Source organism: Palaemon carinicauda, chromosome 28, assembly GCF_036898095.1.
Source record: "Palaemon carinicauda isolate YSFRI2023 chromosome 28, ASM3689809v2, whole genome shotgun sequence".
NCBI lineage: Eukaryota > Metazoa > Arthropoda > Malacostraca > Decapoda > Palaemonidae > Palaemon > Palaemon carinicauda.
This window is the reverse complement of record NC_090752.1, coordinates 76,574,283-76,596,782: the sequence shown is the minus strand read 5'-3', so window position 1 is coordinate 76,596,782 and position 22,500 is coordinate 76,574,283. Positions and strand designations below refer to the sequence as shown.

The window sequence follows — 22,500 nt, the reverse complement described above, 5'->3', positions numbered from 1 at the left end:
CTTGTCCAGGATACCTGTATGACATTGACCATACCACTCAGCCATGACGAAAGTGATCCCGAGGTCGTTAGGAAAATCCAGACTTTAATATATAGTTATATATGGCTTTTTTGATACATATATATATATATACATATATATATATAAATATATATATATATATATATATATATATATATATATATATATATATATTTCGTTTTTCGGTAAATGCTCCAGATTATCAATACTGGTAAGTCAGTATCGGTTCGCAGCAAACCTCTCCATAATAATGAGTGTACAAGTTCGAGTCCCGCCCAGAAAAGGAGACTTTCTTCATTGGCTAAAATCACTTCATATTCGATACCTTTGGTTGGAACATTACTCAAATTTGTACAGTTGGTGTTCTGAATAATAAACATAAATTACACAGTTATTTTTGCATAATGAAGATAACCTTCGCATTTCTTAAGCTTATATATGAAAGAAAGACGCCACTCTATTTGTAAGTTTATTTGTTTACTTAAGCAACTTTGCATCGTTAGCAATGTTTTCAGAATTCTATGACAAGAATATTACTCTGCATATTTATTCATGCATATACGCATATTCGTTTTGAAATGCCAATAAGATCTTCAATGATATGAATATATTTGAAAAAGGTCTGAAAGTGATTGACAGTTTATGAACTAGGGACATACTGGCCTAATTTTTTAAGGATTTTTCTAATATAATAAATTGTGATTGTAGTATTTAACCTCATGTTATATATATCTATATATATGTATATATATACAGTATATATATAATATATATATATATAATATATATATATATATATATATATATATATACACACAAACAAGTTTTTACTATGCACCTTTTTTATCTATTTATACTTATACTTTGAGACTTACCTCCAAGTACTTTACAGGTGAGGTCCAAAGGGTCATCTTCATTGTAAGGGCCAATGATTGCTGCCCCACTCTCTGTTGTCACCAATTGCCCGGTTTCGTTGAAGATTTCTGGCTTGTTCGGTGGAACTGAGGGCGGAAGAGACAGAGAGAGAGGAAGGTAAGACATTTTACTGCATATTCTATTTTCCTAAGATAAAACACGCATGCATAATATATTTTCATATATACATACATACATACACACACACACACATATATATATTTATTATAAGCGCATTTACACGAGCCATGACTCTAGGCAAAAATGGACTATCGATCAATCCTTGCAATTTATATGTAAGAACTCTATTTTGAGTATGTAGAATGCTATTCCCAAGGTCCGATGTATTTTTTATTATGTATACTTTTGATTTAATAATTGAAAGTATAAAATTGTGTGTTAGTAACAAAACTATTATATGTGTGTATATATATATATACATGTATTATATATATAAATGAACATATATAATATATATATGTATATAAATATGTATATACATATATATGTATATATATATATATATATATATATATATATATATATATATATATATATTCTCTCTTTCGCTGAAGCATACGATATTTATTTGTAACTGAGCTGGAGGAAGGATCAGCAAAACAAAATTTTGAGTTATCGTTTTTGTATTGTCATACCTTCTCAGGAACAAGTGGACTTGAAGAGATATGAATGCCCATACGAAAGCGCTAACTAAAAATTTCGTTCTTCTGATTTTTCTTTCAGGTTAGTGACAGATATATATATATATATATATATATATATATATATATATATATATATATATATATATATGTGTGTGTGTGTGTGTGTGTGTATGTATTTGTAAATAAAAATATATATATTTATATATAAATACATATATATACATATATACACATGTATATATATATATATGTATATATGTATTATATATATATATATATATATATATATATATATATATACTGGAATAGACCAATAGGAAAATAAACATGAAAGACTTAACTCATATGAAAACATATAAATTTAGATCCTTCAACGCCAAATTCCCTCTTCCTGAACACCACGTAGAAACCAGGGCTTCTCAAAAGAATAATATGCTGTGCATTTACATTCCTAGTGTATAGTAGATCAAACATGGACGCGAATATGTTCCTGAAACGCCAATATTTGGGACTAACAACAACCACGCAGTGAATATGGAGAAGGATATGGTATTTCCAGAGCCTCTGTGTTCGAGCCATCACTCCGTTGAACTCCCAATTTCCCAAGGGACTCAGTATCTTACCATATATGATATTTCCTATTTCAGTGGTGGACCGATATTGACCAAATTGAGACATAGTGAAATGACTGACACATAGAAATTCACACTCCAAGAGAGAGAGAGAGAGAGAGAGAGAGAGAGAGAGAGAGAATTCTTTATTGTTGAAAGGAAATGTAATAGGAAGCCTTATGTTTATTGATTAATAAGAACTAAGGATTCCGAAGGAATTATAATGTTGTTCTGAAATTCAAGTATCCTTTGATGAATTTAACCAATGTATCCTCTCTGAGGCCCTTTGCGTCAATAGCCGTAGGATATGATGATTGCATTATTGTATTGAATCCCTTATTCTTTAATCGGAAGAACAGGAGCTCCTATAGATGATCAGAATTATTGCCTAATTTTTTTTTATATCAATATCGGACAGATCATATTGCGTTTATATAATGAAAGTACGTCTTCTATATACAGTATACCTAGACTATAAAAGTTGTTATGCAATATGTAAATAGTGTACAAATATTATACCATCTTTAAACAGCCTGAGAAAGGAAGATCAAGTTATAATGTGTTTTATTTATCATGAACGGATATCCATCATAATTCTAGTGACCCAAAATCTTATTTACCATACTGTCATTCATCAATAAATCCGTTCGCAGGAGAATTAGTCGAACAAATAGACACTAATGAGAAATTCAATCTGAACTAACGCGGCAGGAAATGCCTTCATTGATGGCATCAATTGAACAAGAATACGAAACCCAAACAAACCGTCGTTGTGAGGCTCGACCCATAGTACCATAAACCCCCCCCCCCCCCTCTCCCTCTCTTGCCTCGTTACTGAGAAACATCATTTACAGGTGACCAGCGGACTGGATTGATTGCTTTGGCTATGCAATGACCATCTGGCATCCCAAGTTACAATCAACCAACAATTAGATTTTCATTAGCGTCTTGAAGTGATTAATTCACGAGATAGTATACCTGAGGAACTGAAGACCTTTTTGGGAGGATGGATGTTTGGTGGGAGATGGTTGGATGTGACGTTCAATGTACCTTCCGTCTGTTTTTATCTTCGCTTTTGGTTGTAGGTTTTGGTAAAAGTAGATCAACAAGAAATCGAATTATTTCAAGGTGGATTCATAGCAACATGAGAATGAAGTACACAATATTGTCTTGTTTGACTCAAGATGTTTGCTGTGGTTCTGTGTCATGGTTATCTAATCAGCGTGTGGTTAACCCTTCCAAAAGGACTTGTTGAAGAAAAATTCCTAGACAGAAAACTCTCACAATTTTAGCAGCTTTAGACCATTACAATGATGTCATATTATTATGGCATCGAACGCTCCTACATTTATATACATGGCACCATTTACCTTGATTAGTTTGATTTCCAAGAATCGGCGCATTCATTTCTAATATCTCTTTTATACCGTCTAAACATCGATTATATTTACTCTCAAATATTTATACAAAGCATCTGGTTCCATTCTTCTACCGTCCGTGGACGAGACTCACGACTGCTTCCAATTTTGGATATTCAAAATATCAGGTTTTTGGCTAGGAGAAAGTCTATATTTCATGATTCAAATTTTTTAATGAAAACAATTGATCCTATAGTTAAAAAGCCATTTTATTATATTCATACGCAAGAGCGTCTGGTCGCGTACGCAACCCCTTTCTGACGTGGGTACCTATTTATTTACTTTTTCTTCAAGCATTCTGGAGAATTATATATATTTCAATGTATCATAGACAGTAACACTGCCATTTTTTATTTTCCTGAGGAATACGTTTTCATTATATTTCTATGGTATTTGTAAATAAACCTTATGTTCATCGTATTTATTTTTCTGCTAGTTTATATAATTACAATTTTCATGTTTTGATTATGCTCAAAGATGTGACGGGCCGAGAGAGGGTTGTGAACTCACAGGCAGGATGCAATCAACTGAGTTGTTTATTAAGGAACACTCCTTTATATACAAAACCTCAAGGCAACAGGCCATAACATGTTCGAGAGACAGACAATGTTACAGAGCAAAACCGGAGACATGATCATTCAGGTTCTTTTTAGTGCGAGGGAAGAGCGCAGATACAAGCATAATATATACAAAATAATTATGTACAATTGTGTGACACACGGTTGGTACATGGCTCCCCCCCTAAAAATGACATACTGTACATGTTAAATAGGGCGCCCTGATCTAGAGAGGCGAACTGTAGGCGGGTCATCTGGCAGAAGATAAGCAGGTTTTAGACGATCAATGGAGACCCAGTCTTCTTTGCCCCGAATGTTTAGTAGGAATGCTTTCGGACTGCGTCGGATCACAAGGAAAGGGCCCGTGTAAGGGGGCGTTAGGTGTGGCTTGCTAGTGTCGTTGCGCAGGAAGACGTGCGTTGCAGAGTGCAAGGCCGTTGGTATGTGATGCTTCGCTGGGGGCTTGTAAGTCTGGCGGCACGGAGTAAATTTTCCCACGACGTGACGTATGCGCTGGAAATCATCGGAGGAGGTTGTAGAAGGAAAAAATTCGGCAGGGACGACCAACGAGTCGCCATACACCATTTCAGCTGCCGAGACGTCGAGGGCGTCTTTAGGAGTGGTCCTTAGTCCCAGGAGGACCCAGGGAAGCTGAGTAAACCAGTTGCAATCCTTGCAGCGGGACATCAAAGCTGCTTTGAGGGTGCGATGAAAACGTTCAACCATTCCATTGGCAGCGGGGTTGTAGGCCGTTGTCTGATGTAGGGTGATGCCCAGGAGATTCGCTAATGACGTCCACAATTGAGAGGTGAAAGTGGTTCCCCTGTCAGAAGTAATATGCTCAGGGATACCGAATCTTGAAATCCATTCAGAGAGTAAGGCAGATGTACATGAGGCGGACGTTGCAGTTTCCATGGGAATGGCTTTAGGCCAACGAGTGGAGCGGTCGATGACGGTAAACAGGTAAAGATGTCCTTGTGATGTGGGTAGGGGGCCTACAACGTCGACGTGAATGTGTGCGAAACGACGCTGAGGTTGAGGAAAGGTGCCCACTCCTGAATCCGTGTGTCGATGTACTTTGGAAGTTTGGCAAGAAGTACAGGCGCGGACCCAATCCTTAGCATCCTTAGAAATGCCGTGCCAAATGAACTTTGCCTTCAGCAGCTGTGCAGTAGAACGGCACGAGGGATGTGAAAGGCCGTGAATGAAATCAAACACCTGTCGGCGCATGGGAGTAGGAATCCAAGGTCGCGGTCTACCAGTACTGACGTCACAGAGGAGGGTGGTGTTGGAGTCTTCGAGGGGAAAGTCTTCCCAACGGAGGGACGTGCAGGATGTCCTACAAGCTTGATACTCTGGATCCTGTCATTGGGCTTCAGCCAGGGCGTTGTAATCCAATCCCAGTTGAACGGCAGCCAACGTGTTTCTTGACAGGGCATCGGCAACGGGATTAATTTTCCCAGGGACGTATTGAAGGGTGCAATTGTATTCAGCCACGGCGGAGAGATGTCGGCGTTGACGGGCGGACCAGGCGTCAGACTGTCGAGTGAAGGCGTGCACCAGAGGCATGTGGTCTGTGCGAATGGCGAAGGGCGTACCTTCTAAGAAATGGCGAAAGTGACGGACAGCCAAGTGCACTGCCAGCAATTCTCGATCGAAGGTAGAATAACCCGATTCTGCCTTGGACAGTTTTCTGCTGAAGAAGGCCAATGGGCGGGGCGAGCCTTTGACCACCTGCTCGAGTACTGCACCAATAGTGACGTCGCTGGCATTGGTGGAGAGAAGGAGAGGGGCGTGTGGGATAGGAAAAGTGAGAGCCGCAGCAGTTGATGGGGCCTTCTTTGCATTGCAGAAGGCTGCTTCTTGAAGGGGACCCCACTTCAGGTCCTTTGGCTTGCCCTTGAGGGAGGCGTAGAGGGGAGCAAGAGTGGCGGCAATGGCTGGCTGAAAACGGTGATAATAGTTGATCATGCCCAAGAATTCCTGCAGAGCTTTGACGGTCGAGGGCGCGGGGAAGTTCGGAACGGCTGCTACCTTCTCAGGGAGGGGATGGACTCCTTCAGGAGTGATACGGTGCCCTAAGAACGACACTTCGTTGGCGCCAAAGGTACACTTGTCGTACCGGACTACAAGGCCGTTTTGTTGCAGGCGGTCGAGCACGATGCGCAGGTGACGGAGGTGTTCCTCTTTTGAGGAGGAGAACACAAGTATGTCGTCCACATAACATACACAGAAAGGGAGGTCCCCTAAGATGCCATCCATGAGACGTTGAAACGTTGCCCCAGCATTACGAAGGCCAAAACAGGAGTAATTGAAGGTGTATGTACCAAACGGAGTGGTGATGGCAGTCTTGGGGATGTCTTCTGGGTTCATAGGCACCTGATAATACCCCTTCAGTAGGTCGAGCGTAGAGAAAACCTTCGCTTTGTGCAGGTAGGAGGTCACGTCGGCAATGTTTGGGAGGGGGTAGTGATCCGGTTGTGTTTGCATGTTCAGGCGCCTGTAATCCCCGCACGGACGGAGGGAGCCGTCTTTCTTCAGAACGATGTGTAAGGGTGACGACCATGGGCTGGAGGCCTTTTGGCAAAGGCCCATTTCCTCCATTTCGGCGAACGTCTGTTTGGCGGCTGCCAATCGTTCCGGTGCCAGACGTCTGAATTTTGCGAAGACTGGGGTCCCGTCGTCTTGATATGGTGATAAATACTGTGCTTGGCAGGAACCGTGGGCGTTTGGCGAAGTTCTGGACGGAAAACTTCCGGGTACGACGTGAGGAGGTGGGCGTAGGCATCCGTGGGTGCGCTGATGTCCGGGTTGAAGAGGTGTCGACAAGTACGAGTCTGCGTTGACCAATCGTCGGTGGGCAACATCGACCAGAAGGTGGAAATGAGAGAGGAAATCCGCACCAAGGATTGGCATTGTGACGTCAGCAACGAGAAACTTCCAATTGAATTTACCGTTTCCGAACGATAATGTGAGGTTCTCGTAACTGTAGGTGGGTATCGCAGATTCGTTGGCAGCTACCAAGCGGACGTCGGCAGATGTAGACAGACTACGTCGTGCCTTGAAGAGTTTCCTTGGCAAAAGAGAACGAAAAGCACCCGTGTCTACCAAAAATCGCACGCCCGTTCCTGCATCCTGTAAAAAGAAAAGATTAGAAACACGGGAGGCCACCGCCACATGCGATGGCCTACTTACACGTTTTTTGGCCACTGACAATCCTTGGCACATTTCTTCGCGGTTGCCCCGAATCTGAAGTGGTAGTAGCAAAACTGCGGCGGATGGGAGGTAGTAAGTGGCTGTAGAAGTCGTTCGTTGGGGCGCGAGCGATTGGTGGGTGGTGGGTGGCTTTGTCGCCGCTTCGGCACATCACGGGGTAGGCGTGTATGTCCTATGGCATTCATGTCAGCTTCGGTTGACGTTGAATAGGCATCCTCGTCGTCAGGGGTGGAGACGTTGATGGAGGTCTTGAAGTGGCTGTCCATAAGGGCGTCGGCTTTGGTCATTAAGTCCTTTATGGGTAAACTATCGACATCGGGTATGGCAGCGCGTACAGGTTCGGGTAAACGGCGTATCCAAAGGGCACGAAGTAGGTTCACCTCACGAGGAGAGCCGTCTGCGGCAGGTTGAAGGCGAGCGCTACTGGTCATCTCCCGGAGGGCAACCGAAGCCCTTTGGTGCCCCAACGGTTGTTGCGAGAGCTGAAAAAGCTTGGCTATATGGGCGGCTGGCGACGGCGAGTACTGCTGCAGAAGGTATGTTTTGAGGGCGTCATACGCTATTGGGGTGTCTCCTTGTTTACAAAGCCAGTCGGATATTTCCGGGAAGGTGTCCTCGGGTATCGCCGCGAGAACATAATCCGCTTTGGTGGTTGAGCGAGTCACGCCCCTGATACGAAACTGGACTTCTGCGCGCTGAAACCAAGCAAACGCCTCTCCGCTGGCAAACGATGAAAGTTTGAATGGAGCGGCCGCAGCACCAACTGCCGTAGAGTCCGAGTCCGCCATAGTACCAACGATGAAGGGGCGAGGGGGTGGGGGTGGAAAGCGATGGGAGCGAGTCGACTTCCGGGGTCACCAATGTGACGGGCTGAGAGAGGGTTGTGAACTCAAAGGCAGGATGCAATCAACTGAGTTGTTTATTAAGGAACACTCTCCGTTATATACAAAACCTCAAGGCAACAGGACTTAACATGTTCGAGAGACAGACAATGTTAGAGAGCAAAACCGGAGACATGATCATTCAGGTTCTTTTTAGTGCGAGGGAAGAGCGCAGATACAAGCATAATATATACAAAATAATTATGTACAATTGTGTGACACACGGTTGGTACAAAGATGTAAAAATATGTCTAGAGACGATAACTAAATATGCCAAAAGCCTAGTTTTTGGCCAGAAAAATACACAGACGAGAATACATAGTCGTAGCCACGTCTTGCTCATGTGTGCGCATTTGGTTCATGTACCATATAAAGTATATTTCTGGAATTGAGGGAATGGGTTACCACTGCTAAGTAAAGAACCCTGAAATATGATGATTACGTTCTTATGATCCTCACTTACTCCATACTTGTTGGTAGTAGGTTGCCCAAGACATATGCCACCTGTTGAAGTACTACCACTAGAGAGTTAATGGGTTCTTTGTTTGGCCAGATATTAGTACACTGGATTCCTCTCTGGTTACGACTTATTTTTCTTTGCCTACAGTTACACTGAAAAGTCCGACCTATTTTTTACATATTCCCTTCGTTCCTCATACACCTGACAACACCAATATGACAGAAAAATTCTTCGCTCAAGGAAGTAACTACAGCACTTTAGTTGTTCAGTGGCTACTTTCCACTTGGTAAAGGTAGAAGAGAGTCTTTAGGAATGGTAAACAGCTCTTCTAGTCTTTTTCTCTAGTCTCGGGTAGTATCATAACTTCTGTACCCTGGTCTTCCACTGTCGTGGGTTAGAGTTCTCTTGCTTGCGGGTATACTCAGCCGTACCATTTTATGTTTCTTTATTTCCTTTACTTACTATGCTATTTTCCCTGTTGAAGCACTTATAGAGTTTACAGCATCTTGCTTTTCCAACCAATGTTGTAGCGTAGCCAGTAATAATAATAGTAACACTTATGCATACTAAAGTTTATTCAATTAATCTCTATAAAAAATAAAAACCCTGAAGCTCGATTTCTCGAAGCATGAAATTTCCGGAGAAAATTGCCTTTGTTTTTTTTTTGTTTTTTTATTATGGACCGAATTTTGCTTTTAAACATGAAAAGATAGGGCATTTTATAGCCTACAATCTCTACTTTAAATTTTCGAAAAAATAAGAAATTTCCATATGAAAAATAGTTACCTTTGAAAGTGATTTCTATACATTAATGAAATAATACACATGATTGCTAAGAAATTTTTCAATGTAGAACTTTTAGTGTATCAAATTCAAATGGTTTTTAAATGAAAAAAATTTGTTGAGAAACAAAGAAAGTAGTAGGAGTTTGAAGTAACCCCAAAATATTTGTTTTTCTTTTCTTTTTTAATGGGGTTGATTCGCATCCCTTAATATTCATCGATCCATCATCTTGATTTCAATTTTCTGCTATAACTTTACTTTTGCTCACATCTTACTCCACTTACAAACACATAAACTCCATTGCTATTATCTGCAGTTTCTCATTACTATCCTCAATCAGTACAGTGGGTTAGGCAAACATCAACCATTTCACACTCCACTATCAACATATTTCCTTATCCCAAAATTTTGCTACTACATATATCGCTCTTTCTTTTGACTTCCTTCATGGTTTCATCTCTAAAAATACTGAACGTCAACAGTCATAGATTTCTCTTCTATCTGGTCAGCCCTCTCCCATCTACAAACTCTAAAACAAGCTTCAGTCCATTCTTGAAATCTTGTAACTTCTATGAAGAACTTATATTCTGTGCTATTCTGAGTTTCAGCAAGCTCCACTTCCCTATCAACTCTATCATAAGCCTTTTCTAGGTCCACGTATGGATCCCTCTTCGTTGACTTTCAAACTTGTTACGTTATTGTTCTATAACAAACGCACCCTCTATTCTTCCCTTATCAGTTTTTCTGTCGTCTATCTTACTTTCCCAATCAAAATCCTTGCTGTGTCCCCCTCGATGTACTGAGGAAAGTTATGCCCTGGCAATTCTTACAATTCTCTCCTTGTCTTTTCTTCCTCGCTTCCTCTTCCCTCCTTTCCTCAACATCCCCTATTCTCCTCAATCCTTTTATTGCTTTTATCAATTACTGGAAATCTTATATAGAGGATTTACAATTAAGCTGTTACTTAAATGAAATTTCGTTTTGCCAGTTATGCATGTGATTCATCTTACTTCATCGAAAGTGACTAGCGGTTACATAAGGATAATAAACGTAGACTATAATAAGAGGAATGGCGAAATGGTAAATAAGACGCATATGGATTATAAAAGATTGAAAAAACTGGGTAAAATAAGGGAAGAATATACATTGAAATGCAGCTTTAAAATATGCATGACCTTGAGTACCGATGGTTTAATAAACTATTGAAAACTATGGATTTCAAACGTAAGGCAAAGTAAATGTTCATAACTATCCTGAATATTGTATTTTTTCATTCCACGTGGGGATTATGGTATTGGATATACAATACCTTTTGAAACCTGGAACTATTAAATCGTTTTAACAATAATGGTAGACAATAGTAGACTGCGATGTAGACAGACAAGCCAATGGATATTACACATCCCCCATCAAATGCTGGCGTATAAAACGGAATACAGTAGTGAAAAAGAAATAGTAATTTTAATAGTATTTTAGGTATGAGGACATCAGAACGTATATGAAGGTTAAATAATGCGTTTTGAAAGAAAATAAAAGATGAAAATCCTGTTATAAATGACCATCTTATTCTGGTTTCATTTCCCGCCGAGTCATTATTGAAGCTTCGAAATACATTAGAAATAAATCAGGGATATTAATACAACATTTTCTTCCTTCACTTTCACCCGATTACATCTTTTGCCTCAGTGCTGCATAATGTATGTTGTGCAAATGCACACGGCTGTGACGAAGATTAATAGAACGGGATAATGTTATGTTTATTGGTTATCGAAAGACGTTACACATCGCATAACGTATTGAACATCTGTCTGGGAGAGCCATGGGGCCTCAGTATTGGCAGCAGCTTTTACCGCCCTCAACATTTTCAATACTTAACCAACAAATTTGTTCAGCCTTACTCTTTTAATCGCCAGGATACATGCATGCACTTACCTTGAAGCAAATTCAAGTGACAGCGATAATTACGGAATCGCTAATATACATACTTTTAGTATGAAGACATGCTAATATCTACGACCAAAGTTACGAATTACTGCGAACATATTAAAGGTTAATGTGTCGGGTTTCAATTCCAGTTTCATCAGAATAGATGCTCACCAAAACGTCAGCCGAGCAAGCCCAATCCCTCACAGCTCCCGAGTAAACAGCTTAAACTCACGGTTCCAGGCTGGGATCAATCTGCTGCCATGCAAATGCTAGGTGAACATGTTACCACATTTAACACATATAACAATTAGAGGATTACCCAAAACAAGGTCCATACGTACCTAATGAATCAAATTTAACATCATAATTTAATTACATAAACAGATAAATGCTTGTGTACTTATTTATGGAAAAAGATTTACTGAAAAGGAGAATTACAATATATCCTCTTCATATGGGTACAAGTAATCACCGTTCACCACAAGCGCATATTCATCAAACATAATTGAATAAATGGGAGAATTGCATGAACCCAGTTTCAAAAATCGTAACATAAGACTGATTGAATGATTGATTTGGAATTTGCATCTTGGCATCTAATCTTAATATAAGAACATACAGACTTTTTTACAGTATGCATATTCTTGCTTCTAAATTTGACCGAGGACGAGAATTACCCAAACCGTTGCTGGATGGAGCCTCTCATGAGCACATTGCCAAAGACATAAACATATTTCACGCATTATAAAGTACGGAAAACATTATGCACTTAACACGCACATGTTGTGTGATCTAACGTATAATATCTGTAACCACATGACGAATTTTCAAATATGATAAATACCGCTAAATTCAATTATAAGTATCTCATTTCTATTTCTGCATATTTTTGTCATAAATTACCCCCGTTTTATATCCATTTTTTATCAGATAGGATTAAATCTTTTTGGTATTAATAAATGAATTCTATTATTGAAATCTTTGAGGGATTAATAAATGGATTATGCTATTCACAGGGCTTCCTCTGGAAGCAGATTAGAAGCCAGTTTAGTTTCAAATTACTTTTGTGTGATTTGTTGGAAGGTTACAGATTGATTATCGGATGTATCTAGAAATGAATGCTTTGAAAATTTTTATTTTTCCGACACGTTTTATGTTAATTCCTTTCTAGGAAAAAACTGGTTCATTAATATATTTTTAAGGATATTATTTAGTTTTGGCTCACAGAGAAAGATAGATAAAATAGCAATATCATATTTGGATTTTGGATTTTCTTTTTTGAGTCGTCGTAATCCAAACTAATGTCGCTTGTAATACAGTTGAGTTTTGAAAACATATTTGTTTATATGATTTTATTGGTTGATTTGACTCTTAAAACGGACAAACACACGCACGCAGTTGCGAACTAAATTAGTCTTTACAGATGAAGTCAGAGTTTGTATGTTTGTACCGCCATTTCTTAAATGCTTTCAGTTGGTCAATGACTTTTGACATGTGTCGTGTATCATTTATTTAATGATAAGTAATGACAAAAGAATAAGATTGTTACATACTTTGGCAAATCATGTTATCCCTCTCTCTCTCTCTCTCTCTCTCTCTCTCTCTCTCTCTCTCTCTCTCTCTCTCTCTCTCTCTCTCTCTATCAGAAAGAGCAAGCCGAGGTAGATTAATAGTGCCCAAAACTATACAAGGAAAACTAAGGAAGGCCCACAGGACATTAATCCACTACGCACCAGCATCGATAATGCAGCGACAATTTAATGTGCTGCCAGCTCAATTAAGAAACATATCAGGAGTGAGCGTAGATGTGTTTAAGAATAAGCTCGATAAATACTTAAGATGCATCCCAGACCATCAAAGACTGGAAGATGCAAAATACACCGGAAGATGCATTAGCAACTCTCTGGAGGATATACGAGGTGCTTCACAGTGAGGGACCTGGGGGAACCCAAACATAGAATAAGGCAATAAGGCAATCTCCTGGTTCCAGGTGCCATGATACCTTAGTCTCTTAAATTTGTGTCCCTCTGTAATAGAATGTTTACAATAAAACGTAAAATGTAATAAATGATGAGATTCTTTATAAAAATATATAAAAAAGATTTGTCGTTTCTTTGTCTACATATTTACTTCTGCGTTGTAAAATAATTGAAAGTTTCCACTTCCTGCTCGCGAAATAATACAAGGATATGAATAAAACAGAAAATGTAGTTTCTCATAGATGAAAACGTATAAAAGGTTGTGGTGACCTTTTGGAAACATCCCTGCCTGGCGATCTGCCGGACTCGGGTGCGAATTTGGTAACATCCCAGACTGGTGAACGCCTGACTGGGGTTCGAGTCCCGCTCAAACTCGCTACTTTCTTCGGTAGCTGCAACCTCACCATCCTTGTGAGTTAAGGATGGGGTGGTTGGGGGGAGCCTATTGGTCTATCTGCTGTGTCATCAGCAGCCATTATCTGGCCCTCCTTGGTCCTAGTTTGGGTGGAGAGGGAGCTTGGCGCTGATCATGTGTATATATAGTCAGTCTTTAGGGCACTGTCCTGCTTGATAGGGCAGTGTAACTGTCCCTTGTGTCTGCCATTCATGAGCGGCCTTCAAATCTTTAAACCTCACCATCCTTGTGAGCCAATAGATCTACCTGCTAAGTTATCAGCAGCCATTGCCCGGCCCTTCCTGGTCCTAGCTTGGGTGGAGAGGGTCTTGAGCTTTAATGATTTGTATATAGAGGTCTCTTGGTTGAGGGTACACTCGGGCACCCTATTCTATATAATTTCTCCTCCTCTTGTTTTGTTAAAGTTTTCATAGTTTATATGGGAAATATTTATTTTAATGTTGTTACTGTTCTAAAAATATTTCAATTTTCCTTGTTTCCTTTCCTCACTCGGCTATTTTCCCTGTGGGGCCTCTGGGCTTATAGCATTCGTCTTTTCCAACTAGGGTTGTAGCTTAGCAAGTAATAATAATAATGATAATATCATCAGTGTCTAGGGCATTGTCACTGTCCCGTGGCTCTGCCATTCATGACTGGCCTTTAAAGTTTAAAGGGTAGAAGCTAGTCGAATATATTTTTACTTTCATTCATTTCTGTGAGAACTGGAATCAATGATGCCTCCACTTGATAAAACTACTGTTTGTGCCTCAGGAGTGATGCCTAACAAACCACTGCCCGAAGGTTTAACATGAGCGGGCGAGTACCAATAACTCTCAGCGGTGTATTTATGGAAATGCGTGGAGAGCATTACCAAAGTGAAGGTTTGGGATATCAGTTTGTTAGAAACATCACCAGATGGGGCAAGTTTGGTTATCAATTGGTGGAGTTGCGTCGGGAGTGCAACATATGTAGGATTAAACTAGAAGTGTCTCTGTTTTCCCTTTTGGTGATGGTTCATGAATATTTCAGAATAGCCTTTTAGACACATATCTTTTTCATATAAATCATTTCTTTATGTTTCGTTTTAACTGAAGAGAATGACCATATAGTCTTAAGTATATTATTATTATTATTATTATTATTATTATTATTATTATTATTATTGTAACCATAGTCTTTAGAGACTACTGGTTTATAGTGTGGGTTCAGGGTTGCATCTAGCTTACTTAGGATTCCATAACTTTCCACACTAAAGATGGCTGTTTCATGTTATATCCGCTCATATTTTCTCAAGATTCCATTTCAGTGACTTAGTATGGTCCTAAGTGGTCCTATGATTATTTGAATCACTCCACTTGCATATTCCATGGCCTTCTCAATTCAATTCGTAAGTCTTGGTGCTTTTCCATTTTCTTTTCACCTCATACAATCGGTACTGCAGTGTCCATGAGTGATACATTTTCGTTGTCTTGTCGACCAGAGTGATGTCGGGTCGATGTTTTTGTATCGTCCTGTCCATCCTTATATATTGTTCAGTAGTCCCAGAGTAACTTAGCTTGATCCTTTTCTTCCACAGTTTGAGATTGATTATTATTATTGGTTAAAATTGGGGCAAGGGCTTTGGTATATAGATAGATAGAGTACTATTATTATTATTGTTATTATTATCATCATTTTTATTATTGGTTGTGGTGGTGGTGGGTAGTATTTATTTTTTGAGATTGAAATAATTTTCTGGGACTTTTTCAGTATGATATTTACTCTAACCTTCAATTAATACCTGTGTTTTTATAATGATATGTTGATTTCAATGCACCCACATAATTGAGATTTTTTAGATTTGCGATATAAGAATGCAGCACACTCAATGACAGGCTTTTCCCATAAACTGTTCTTAAGACATCAAACTGATATAACAATGAAGTGGATATTTATGACCTCTCTTTGCAAAACATTCTAGAATACATTATTTAATTTCCATGAGGATCATTATGTAATGTGGAAGCAAGTACCTTTGCCAATTGTCTACTACTTGACAATGACACATTGAATAAGTTTAGTGCAACTTTCTGTTAAATGCTACTTCCGAAGAACTTAGTCACAGCTCCCAAGCTGTTTGTGGTCTTTGGTTTATGTCATTTAAGTGATGCCTTAAGCTTCCCTTTGCTTCATTCCGAATCTTCGTTCCAGCTTGAATATTAGATATCACGTATTCATGCTTTGCATTCTCTCTATTTTTCTTATGGATATCTTATTTCCATTCCTATCTAAGTCATCTTACAAACATCACTTTATTTTTCGATGATTATTATTATTATTATTATTATTATTATTATTATTATTGATAGTCAAGCTACAACCGTGGTTGGAAAAGTAGAAAGCTCCAAGCCCAAGGGCTCAAGCTAAATGAGGAAAGGGAATAAGAGAATAAGAAATAATCTATATCGTGCATAAGTAATGACTGAAAATAGAAAGTATTTTAAGATCAGTAAGATCTTATGTCAAGTTTATGTCAAGTTGTTCTACAGAAATGAATGCACAAAAAGTTTGAACTTTTGAAGTTCCAACGATTTAACCGCCAGATTAATATCATTCGACAATTTGGTCACTGCTAGAATAGAACTTCTAGAATACTGTGTATTATTGAGCCTCATGATGGAGAAGGCATAATTTTTAGAATTAACTGCATACCTAGTACTACATAAAGGATTGTATAGTCTAGGAAATCGGAATGCAATGGATGATCTGAATTATGTAAAACCTTATGAAACATTCATAAAAGAACTAAGTGAACGGTAGTGCCAAAGATTAATATTCAGATCAGGATTAAGGAATTTAATAGAACGTATGTATCTCTCCAACGAATTATGGTAAGAGTCATTAGCTGAAGACCGGACAGGAAAACAATACTCGAAACAAGGTAGACTGAAAGAATTAAAATTTCAGAATAGATTGATCGCTGAAAGTAAACTTTTTCAATAAGCCAATTTTTTTGTGCAATTGAAGAAGAGACAGACTGAATGTGTTCTCAAAAATAAATTCCCAATCAAGAATCACACCTAAAATTTCACAGAAGTTGTAAGTGGTTAAAGAACCATTATCATTGCAAAGATTTGGATGTTGAGGAGTCACTGTCCTTGACCTACTTATTTTCATGCTTTGAGTTTTATTATGGTTGAATTTCATGCCCCATAATTTGCACTATGGTCTAATTTTAGCCGGCTCTATTAAGGTATTCAGGAACCACATATATACATTCAGGAAAGGGAATTGAGGCAAATAGAGTATCATCATCTGCATATGCAACGAGCCTGTTTTCTAGGTCAAATCACATATTTGTATATAGTATGAAAATAATGGGCCGCGAGCACTACCTTGATAACACCAAATATTTGTGGTTGTGGCCTGATTTGTAACGTCTCTGCCTGGTGTTCGCCAGTCGGGGGATCGAGTCCTGCTCAGTCTCAATAGTGTTGTTATTGTCTGCAACCTTACCATCCTTTTGAGCTAAGGATGGTGGATTTAGGGGAGCCTATAGGTCTATCGGTTGATTCATCAGTGGCCATTGCCTGGCCTTCCTTGGTCCTAGCTTGGATGGAGAGGGGCTTGGGCGCTGATCATATGTGTATATGTGGTCAGTCTAGGGCATTGCCCTGCTTGATAGGGCAATGTCACTCTCCCTTGCCTCTGCCATTCATGGGCGGCCTTTAAACATATAGTCACTACGGTGTCCATCAACAACTACTCTCTGCCATCTATTATGTTAGGGAAAGACCCATCTATTCTCATCACTTCAAGTTTGAAAACAATGGCCTCTTGATTAACACCGTCCAATGCAGTACTAATATTAAAGCCAATCATACAAACTTCCTGACCATATACAAGGACGTTTCTTCCACAAACCAGAAGTATTTCAATCCCATCTCTGACCATCATAAGAGAATTTCCTGTTCTTTTCCGTAGGTAATGCTTGGATAGCGCTTTCGGAGGAAGCTTCAGTGTATACTACCAACACATCCTTTTTGCATACAATGTTTTAGGCATCGCATTCTTGTTAGTAATTTTTCTTTAGAATTGTGCTCTAGTTTCAGATCTTTTTCCCATCTTAATTGCTGAGGTATAGAAAACTTTCTCTGAGGATTCATGTCTTGAATTCTTCTTTGATTTCAAAGTAAACTTTATAGATTCTTTTGGGCATTTCAATCTGGATTTTATAAAAATTTCAAAGTAAGCTTTTATCGATTCTTTTGCACAATTCTACCTGTTTTATAACAAAACTAACTTTTGCAAAAACATAATACGATTTTCCAAATTATCACTTAACTGTTAATATGCTGATCTTTTTTTTTCCATTTATCTTCATCACTCAGAGATATTATAGAAACACTTTGTTTACCCTTCTTTTCAAAACACTTTCGCGACCGTGTTTTCTCTTCGGTAGGTTGGGTACGAAAAGACGCGAGATCCCTTTATCCATGTCCGGGAAAAATTAATTATCTCAAGGTGAATACATTAATAGGAAATTGTTTTGACGCGCGAAAGATTCGCGATCGAGCCTTTAATGAGGCCAGATATTCATAACATTGTATTGTGTCCTGTTTCTTTTGTTCATGTGGATCTGAATCCTTACTTGATTGGATTAGTTGCTATCCAAACATGAAGTTATATATATATATATATATATATATATATATATATATATATATATATACATAGTAGGTAGTAGGTTGGCCAAGGCACCAGCCACACGTCGAGTTACTACCGCGAGAGAGTTATGGGGTCCTTTGACTGGCCAGGCAGTACTACATTGGATCCTTCTCTGGCTACGGTTCACTTTCTCTTAGCCTACACATATACCGAATAGTTTGGCCTATTCTTTACAGATTCTCCTCTGTCCTCATACATCTGACAACACTGGGATTACCAGACAATTCTTCTTTCACCCAAGGGGTTTTCTACTGCACTGTAATTGTTTAGTGGCTACTTTCCTCTTGATTAGGGTAGAAGAGACTCTTTAGCTATGGTAAGCAACTCTTCTAGGAAAAGGACACTCCAAATTCAAACCATTGTTCTTTAGTCTTGGGTAGTGCCATAACCTCTGCACCATGGTCTTCCACTGTCTTGGGTTAGAGTTTTCTTGCTTGGGGGTACACTCGTGCACACTGTTCTGTCTAGTTCTGTTTCCTCTTGTGTTGTTAAAGTTTTTATAGTTTATATAGGAAATATTTATTTTGGTGTTGTTACTATTCTTAAAATATCTTATTTTTCCTTTGTTTCTTTTCCTCACTGGGCTATTTTCCCTTTTGGGGCCCCTGGGCTTATACCATCCTGCTTTTCCAACTAGGTTTGTAGCTTAGCAAGTAATAATGATAATAATATATATATATATATATATATATATATATATATATATATATACTGTTTATATATATATATATATATATATATATATATATATATATATAATATGATATAATATAATATAATATAAATCATTTCGTGTTTAGGTAGAAACTAATCCAATTAAGTCTTCTTTGCCTTCAGCTTTTCTCATTTCTATATGGGGTCGCTGTTTGTAGTTAGCCTTCTCCATCTTCCTCTGCCCTGTGCATCTTGTTCTCTTATACCCTTTTCCTTCACGTCATTCAATAATTTTTCTTTCCACCTGAACTATGGCCTTTCCATCCTTCTACCCTCCACCTCCTTGTCCATAACCCTTTTATATAGGTGTTGGTGTTAATTTTCTTTCCTTATGACATGGCCAAACCATTTCATTGTTCTTTCCTGAGCTTTCTTTGAAACTTGTAATACTTTGATTGTCCCCCTGATTAATTCATTCAGGATTTTATGTTTTGTTTTTGGTGCCACCACACATCCACCTCGTCATTCTCATCTCGGCCACTTTTTCTTTCTTGATCTTTCTTTATTGGCGTGTCTCTGCCCCATATAGCATAGCTGGTCTAACAATGCTTTTATAAAACTTCCCTTTAACCTTTGCACTGATCCTCCTATCACAAAGTATCCTGATGACTTTCTCCAATTCATCCATGCACACAGAATTCTATGACCGTCTTCTGCATCAAGGTTTCCATTTTCGTTCATATCATAATTAAGATATTTGAAGGAGTTAACCCTCTTCATGTCTTCTTGACCTAATTTCATTGTTCTCTGCCATTCCTCTCCACCTGTCCACATATATTCAGTCTTTGTTCTGCTCATTTTTAAGCCTCTACTCTTAAATTCTTCTCTCCAACTTCCAGCTTGAGTTTGACATCTTCTCTTGTTAGGTCAGTCAGCATATAATGCCATCAGTAAACATTGCACTCCAAGGCACCTCGGTGGAAACCAAATTTCACCTTAAACTTCTCCGTAGTCCCAACAGTGCTTCTTACTTTTGTGGTTCCTTCTGCATACATATTTTTCATTATTCTAACATACTTTCCCAGAAACTCTTATCTCTCTCAAGCACCTCCCCACTTCCTGCTAGCTACACTTTTTTCCAAATTAAGTAAATATATATACATATAAATATATATATATATATATATATATATATATATATATATATATACAGTATATGTATGTTTCTTTATTATACAACTTTGTATACTGTTCATTGCATAGGAAATATGTAGATATACTGTATATGTATTTTATACAGTAGGATCAATGACCTTTTTAAGAGTACTATGACTTATAAATTGTTGTACGAGATCATTGAACATCTCCTATAAGTAACGTGTCTCAGGTCGCATGGTAACAGTATCATTCTGTCACAGTTGAGGTAGTTTAAGCATATTGACAGAGCAACATTGCATTACTTGCTTTGAAGAAGTGTCAGTGTCAATCGTGCGCTCCCAAGAACAATATGGTACTATTTTGAAGAGTTTCTCGTTGTGCAAAGCGTATTCACGAAGCTTTTGTAATAAAGTGGTAAAAATTATGTTCAGATGCCCCATCCGTGAACATGGGGCATATATATATATATATATATATATATATATATATATATATATATATATATATATATGTATATATATATGTATGTATATATATATATATATATATATATATATATATGTATGTATGTATCTACATATAGTATATATAGTTTATTTATATTTACATATTTGTATATATATATATATATATATATATGTATATATATATATATATATATATATACATATATAGTTTGTTTATATATACATATTTATGTATATATATATATATTTATGTATATATATATATATATATATATATATATATATATACACTGTAGATATAGATATTTGTATATATATACTGTATAGTATTTTCGCTTCTAGAAGATTCCAAATTACCAGAAAGGCGATTAAGAACAATAACTTCAACATTTTAGGACTTTAATTGCGACCAGGCTTTCGGGGCACCATTCTTTCCATCATCAGGGCTAAATCATGAACGTTAACAGTGAACACATATTAATAGACACTAATCTGTAAAGTAGTAAGATTGCATGTTGATATAATTCATCTTATTTCAGTGTAGTTATAGTTTTTGCAACATAAATTGAAGCTTGATATTTAATAGATTGGTGTCAATTGATTTGCGGCAATGCTCATGTTTTAGCCCTGATGATGGGAAAGATGATGGTAACCCCATAATTTGGTTGTAATAAATATTGTCCAAAATGTTGAAGTTCTTGCTTTCAATCGCCTTTATATATATATATATATATATATATATATATATATATATATATATATATATATATATATATATATATATATATCTTAGGGGAAGGAGACGACTTTGGCTTACTGCTTGATAAATACTTCGTGATTTGTTATAAGCTGTACTTGAAGCCCCTTTCTGAGTGGGGATACCTGAATGTGGTTAAAGCGTTTGTATGTCTCCATGATCAGTAAAGCTGTACTAGTCAGGGTGAGCCATACAAGGTTTGTTTGGTGAGAGCGATCAGATAAAGATCTCCCAACATCACCAATCTGCATTGGCCAGCGTGGTGATGAAAACTGGCCAAACCCCAGACATGAATAAGGACATATCTTAGGCCTTCCTCCTGCAGTGGACTAGAAACGGCTACATTTGCAGTTGTTATTGCTGTACTGGAAGTATCTGAGTCGTTTATAGTGGGTTCCAGCTATAGTAATTAATGGCTTGGTGCTAGCAACTTCTTACAAAACGGACATGATGAAAACTGTAACATGAATATTCAGCAAAAATGTCTAAATTGCTGTCAAGTTAGGATACAAGCTTGAAGTAACCTTAGAATCGTGAACAAAATAACACGCCTCTTTTACTTCGAATGAACTGCCCCCTATGATTATCCATCGGAATTACATATTATAATGAGGATCTCCCAAAACGAAAATTATATGATTAATTTGGAAATGAGATTATTCATTTGGAATTGAAAGGACTGATCCGAAAGTCGAGTGATTCATTAGCACAGAAATGAGCGTTCGGTGCTAGGTAAACAGGTGTATGCCGATTAAATTAGATTTTTTTTTAAAAGCCCTTTTAAGCCTTCATCACTATTATTTAAGTAATTTTGCCTTATCAATTTAATTTTATCAAATTATTGCTTGCTTTATAAGATATTGGTTTGTGTATTGCCATGATCAGCAAAGTTGTACTAGTCAAGGCCACCCATACCAGGATTTGACATGAG

General features: G+C 37.9%; 1 protein-coding gene across 2 annotated transcripts in view; it reads right to left on the bottom strand.

The window, feature by feature from the left end:
• LOC137621669 (protein turtle homolog B-like) overlaps positions 1 to 22,500 on the bottom strand; it is a 782,627-nt gene that overhangs the window by 116,476 nt on the left and 643,651 nt on the right. For both annotated transcript variants that reach the window (XM_068352170.1, XM_068352171.1), the window contains exon 4: positions 897 to 1,022. In XM_068352170.1, the coding sequence (XP_068208271.1) occupies positions 897 to 1,022 (126 nt within the window). The remainder of the gene's footprint in view (positions 1 to 896; positions 1,023 to 22,500) is intronic.